Source organism: Macrobrachium nipponense, chromosome 10 (assembly GCF_015104395.2).
Source record: "Macrobrachium nipponense isolate FS-2020 chromosome 10, ASM1510439v2, whole genome shotgun sequence".
In the NCBI taxonomy this organism is placed as follows: Eukaryota; Metazoa; Arthropoda; class Malacostraca; order Decapoda; family Palaemonidae; genus Macrobrachium; species Macrobrachium nipponense.
Window position 1 is genome coordinate 78335200 of NC_087204.1, and position 6329 is coordinate 78341528.

General features: G+C 37.5%; 1 protein-coding gene across 2 annotated transcripts in view; it reads right to left on the bottom strand.

Annotated features, from left to right (window-relative positions):
* Positions 1 to 5803, bottom strand: part of LOC135224176 (uncharacterized) — a 15580-nt gene extending 9777 nt beyond the window's left edge. For both annotated transcript variants that reach the window (XM_064263047.1, XM_064263045.1), the window contains exons 1-2: positions 5649 to 5803; positions 918 to 1002 (exon numbers count right to left, since the gene is read on the bottom strand). In XM_064263047.1, the coding sequence (XP_064119117.1) occupies positions 918 to 1002; positions 5649 to 5653 (90 nt within the window). In that variant the 5' untranslated portion in view covers positions 5654 to 5803. The remainder of the gene's footprint in view (positions 1 to 917; positions 1003 to 5648) is intronic.
* Between the last annotated feature and the right edge of the window lie 526 nt (positions 5804 to 6329).

The window sequence follows — 6329 nt, forward strand, 5'->3', positions numbered from 1 at the left end:
GGATTCAAATCTGTAAGTTACCATATACCAAAAAACTACCTAAATGTAAATCTGGTCACACTGGCTGAAATATTGTCAGTCAGTTAAGAGATGGTGCTTATAATAGAAAAAGTTATGATATGTTCCAACAGGAGCAGAATTGCATAACTAATCTTACTCCTATTTCATCTTCTTGATTATTTCATGTCTAATTAATCTCCGTCTATAAACATTGCACATTTATTATCAGAGGAATGGGAATAATTTCCTATGAAATGGAGCATTCTGAAACAGTTTTCCGATAAACTTAAATAGAACGCTAAATGGATCTCCACATTAAATAGAACACTAAACAGATCTCCACATTAACTCCATGTGAAATATAACACTAAATAAATTTCCATACTTACTCCACATTAAAAAGAACACTAAATGGATCTCCACATTTACTCCATGTTAAATATAACACTAAATAAATTTCCATATTTACTCCACATTAAAAAGAACACTAAATGGATCTCCACATTAAACAGAACACTAAATGGATCGACACATTCACTCCACGTTAAAGGAAACATTAAAGGAATCTCCACATTTAATCCATGTTAAAAAGGACACGAAATGGATCGCAAAATTTACTCCAAATAAAATTACACTAAATGAATCGCCACATTTACTTCACATTAAGAACACCAAATGGTTCTCCACATGTACTCCACGTTAAAAAGAACACTAAGTGGACCTACACATTTACTTCACGTTATATAAAACGCCAAAAGGATCTCCACATTACTCCACCTTGAAAAGAACACCGGATGGATTTCACACATACTCCATGTTAAAAAGAAAACTTAATGGATTTCTACATTTACTTCACATTAAAAATAGATCTCCACTATACTCCAAGTTATAAAGAAAACTAAAATAGCAGTACGTACGAGGTCAGCTACCCAGGAATCATAGCTTGACGTTGCCGAGCCGAGCGTTGATAGGTGATAAACAAAGAGGTAGAAAACCGTTAGCCTGAAAATTGCGAAAGAAATCTGATGAGTGTATCAACACACGGCGATTGTATTTTCAGGCATTGAGTGCTGTAAGATCTTACAGCTAATTTTCTTTTAGATTTTTTTTTACCATTAATATTCTGTAATAAACATTCTCTCATATCATGAGAAGAACATTTTTTACTTGTTGTTAAGTATCAAAATTGCGAAAGAAATCTGATGAGTGTATCATCAAACGGCGATTGCATTTTCAAGCATTGAGTGCTGTAAGATCTTACAGCTAATTTTCTTTTAGATTTTTTCACCATTAATATTCTGTAAAAAACATTCTCTCGTGTCATACGAGAAGAAAATTTTGTACTTGTTATTAAGTCTTAAAGTAAACGCACAGAACTGAAACCCTGTAAGTATAAAAAAGAGAGATAGAAAGATAGAGAGCGAAAGCGATAAAAACAAAGCGTATCAACGCGAGAAGTAGAGCCATTACTTCTATAAAAGCATATACGTCCCTATTACCGAGAAATTGCACCCACCTGGAAAATCCTTACCACATTCAAAGGTAAGACCTTGCTCGAATGAGAATCTCTCTCGCTAATCTCTCGCGTCATAACTGGACCAACTTCTAAAAGTAGACATACCAAGTCATGTGAGTAGCCGCTAGTGAATGGGTAATTGTAATTGGGGTATTTGTAATTGGGGTCCACGCAGCCTCGATCCCAAGGTCACCTACGAGGCTCTGTCCCTGATGTGTACATGTATGTACTATGTTAGTACACACACACACACACACACACACATATATATATATATAATATATATATATATATATATATATATATATATATATATATATATATATATATATATATTATACTTATGTGAGAGAAGTGGAGAATTGCTAGGGAAAATGTTAATAAAAAAAAGAAGTGAGCCATGAGGATATATGTAGAATGCAGATGATAAAACTCTGCTCGAGATATCATGTAAATGCCAGTTTACTTGCTCGAGTAGAACTTAAAATATGGCTGAATGGTATCTGTTTGATTTGTCTGAGTCACCTTGATGGCAACCACAGTAGAACTCAATTCTGACTACCGTTAATATAAGTTCATATAATATATATATATATATATATATATATATATATATATACGTATATATGCGTTATATATATTGTATATATATGTTATATATATACAATACATATATAAACTTATATTAACTGAAGTCAGCTTTGAGTTCTACCCTGGTGCTGCTGTCATCGAGGTGACTTTTTGTTTTAAGTTTTTATTCAACAAATTAATTGCAAAAGATTACAACAAATCTAGAGCTACATATATTTTCATCTAAAATACGTTGCTTTCACTGTTCAAAAACTCATTGTGAAATGCTTTAATAATTTCTTTCAAAATGGCTTTCATATCTCTTTTTATTTTTTTTTATTGTTTTTTTTTATAAATCAAACAGATTTCACTCAGCCATATTTTAAGTTCTATTCGAGTAAGTAAACTGTCATTTACATGGTAACTCAAGCGAAGTGTTTTGTTTTCTGCAATGTTCATATATTTATCTTCACGGCTCCATTAATTTTTCCCATGGTAGCTCCGTCTACATCGTTCTCCATTCACTTACCTTAGCTCGATCGAGCGGTCACTTCCATGGCTCTGGTCTCTTACCTGAGACTATGATTAGGTGCAAGACACAGCCTTGGACACGTGTGTTGATTTATAATCAACGGAATTCCGTCGTCATTAGACACCATGATATGAGAGAAAGAAAACGAGAAAGAAAGCGGGAGAGAGAGAGAGAGAGAGAGAGAGAGAGAGAGAGAGAGAGAGAACAATAATTTTTCATCCATCTTTCATGTAAGTATAATATGCTTACTTGAGGGCCTTCTAAAATGCATCTTTGGTTATGTGGCATCGGTGTCATTTCTTGGTATCGCTTATAAAAGTTTTGACCACGTTATTGCAACACTATAAAGTTCCTGTTTATGTTACCATGCAGTGGACAAGTGTTCATTGCTGCTCAGAATATGCTGTCAGTTCAACCAGTTTAGTCAGGTTTCTTCCGTTTTTAGATGACTGCGAAGTACTATGACTTCGTCAACCTAACTGTTTAAACGACAATACCATGCAGTTTAAAAACTCTTGCATTCCGGTTATAAGAAATATGATCAATTTATTTAGAGAGCTAACTAAAATACAGGATAAAAGCAGAGTGTTTAACAAGCATGCACAAACAGCCTCCAGAATCAAACACGTTTACTTAAAATGGTTTCATATACGTTTTCTGGGGGGACATACTGATTTTTTTTTCTTCTACGTTTTTGTCGCTTTTCCTTTCCATTTTCCAATGGCCTTTAGGCCTCAACGTAATCTGATCTCATCAGACTCCTAAGATCTCTCGCAAGTTACAGCAAATGTTACCATCTCAATCATATTCTATATGATTGCTTGCTTGTTTGTTTGTTTTTATGGTGTTTTTACGTTGCATGGAACCAGCGGTTATTCAGCAACGGGACCAGCGCTTTACGTGACTTCCGAACCACGTCGAGAGTGAACTTCTTTCACCAGAAATACACATCTCTCACTCCTCAATGGAATGGCAGAGAATCGAACTCGCGACCACCGAGGTGGGACGCCATCACGGGTTTATGAGAGAAGACTTTCATGTGGGCTTCCCATGAACTGATGTCACGCCAGTGACGCCTTTCATGAATCGGTTATCTTGTTCCAAAGCCAGTTCAGGGAAAGAACTTCATTACCTGCTACTTTGCAGACTACTTAACCCCACAAGTCTTGACGCTGGTAACTTTTCTCAGTCTTGGGAGACTGGAAAGAATAATGTCCTCTGACTCTGAAATTACCTCCTAGCCTATGGCAGGCACAATGCGTTTATACATCCAGGGGTGGGCAGACTTTTGGACTCAGAGATCTACTATAAAGAATGAAACTCTTGTACAATCTACCATACTACACAGTCACATATTATTAGGATTGTGGAGGGATGGCGATCGACCAAACAAGTGGCCGATCGACTGGTAGATCGCGATCTGCTGTTTGGTCACTTCTGAATAGACTAACGTTAAAAATCAACCTTGTAACACAGAAGCACTAACTCGGGTAGAAAATTTCTGCTAAAAGATATTTCTCCAGTTGAAGATATGATGATTTCTGGATCAAAATGGAAATTCAAATACTCTCTATGAATAGTTGTTCAGGGTAAAGTTCATAGAATCAATCGCTTTTGCCCTAAAGTCATAATAGGTGACATCCTTTCACATGGGTGACTGCTAAGTGGCATAACTTGACAGTTCTTTATTTTGATTTATGTAGATTTTCTGGCACTATGCCAAGCACTGGGGCAACTAAGACCATTCAGCGCTGAAACGGAAATTGACAGTAAAAGGTTTGAAAGGTGTTACAGGAGGAAAACCTCGCAGTTGCACTATGAAACAATTGTTAGGAGAGGGTGGATTGTAAGATGGAAGAAAGAGAATATGAACAGAGGTATAGTAAAAGGAATGAATTTGAAAGTAGGACAGTCCTTCAGCTGATCAGTACAGCTGAAAGACATGCCGGCTAATGTCTTCCCGTTTCAGGATTTAAGTCTCAGGAAATGGAAACTTGGGGGTTCTGAGTTCAAACAAGCTCGTTGGGTGATATAAATGGCCTCCTCTACGGCTGTCCACAGTCAAGTTGTAAGGCTGTGATCAATCTTGATAACACCATCCCCAAGGAGGAAGTAGTTTGACTTTCATCTTTTCTTGTTTACTTTCATAACCTCGCTTTTACAGATATCCATATTTTTAACTTTGCATTTTATCTTACTAACACCTTCCAGATTTTTCATGCACCAGCTTTTACATAGTACATGTAGCGTTGCTTCGCCATCACTGCAAACATCAGCGACTCCGTACTCCATTCATGACTCATTTCCTTATCCCTCAAAATCTGCAATTGTATCTTTCTTTTCCTGATTTCCTCTTACCACTCCATCATATAAAACCCACAGCCATGGAAGCAAAACTTAACCTTGTCTGAGACTCATTTTTACACCAAATAAGTCATTCTTGGGCTTACATATATAGTCAACAGGCTTCACTTCATCAACACCATATGCTTTGAAGCTTGAATTTCAAGCTAAAGCCGCTGTAGGCTTTTTTCATATGGATAGGGTTTATTTTCTGAGTATAATAACAATCAAAGCTTCCGGTCGCTTTCAACAAAATTTCCTTTTACACCAAACATCCTCATCTATCTACCTCCACATCATATCTCGACTAAGTCTACAGTTTTTCTAGTCCTACGCAAGCCATTCCCAGCTTCCCTACTTTAATCTTAAATTCCTCAATGAAAAGTGTGCATTGTGATCCTCAAACGCACGTACACAGATATTCCTCCTTGCCTGGTTCTACGCTTATCACTCTCCCACCCAAAACCCCTACAGTGCCTATTAATCCTTCTTTTATCTGTGTTACTTTCTCGATCTGTACCATAATACCATCACCTCATTAGTACTAATCCAGTTAATGTCACGTTCTGAGAAGACATTTCAACATAGTGGAATAAACACGACATAGCGTAAACACCAACGAATAACATCGGCCACAGGGCATAACCGGATCGCGTCACCAACAACAATAACCACAACAAGACTCACTTCATTGCGAAGGGATGAATACAAACAAGGACAAGGATAAGGATGTTCCGAGGAGTTCCGGCCAGCGAACCAACAAGAACCCGTTTTCCCTCCCTCCAGCTCAGCCTCCATCCCTCGACTGGATAGGTCGATGTCAACAAGTGATAAGAGTCTTCCTGGGATTTTACGTGCGTTTACTTACGTACCTTTCAGTCCATCAAAACTATTCACGCGTAATTTTGTTTACATCATCCGCTGAATGGGTTTAGAACATCTTGATAAACACGGATAATAGGGACACCTGTCCAAACTCACATACCCCGCTATTAGATATGAAATCTTTTCCAGATCGTTTGCAGAAATCACAGAATAACTAGAGTTTAATTCTACAATGGCACTAATTATAATCATGATCGATTGTGTGTTCGAATGGTACAGAAACGCTTCCTTAAGGTGCACACCTCGTGTGTCATCCGCCTTTCCCTCGCCACGCTGATTGGAAGGACATCAACGACTGTTTTTTTCAAAACAATCACCCAACTAGCTTAGACAGCTCACACGAACTATACATTAGACACTTTGAGCTCTTTTCCCACTCACTTCCCCTCTAGCTCTCCAGCATCAACATGGCCCACTACCTTAGGCATTAGGCTGTAAGATATCTATCACGTTTCACTAACAAACGTTAACCCACAGTCTGTA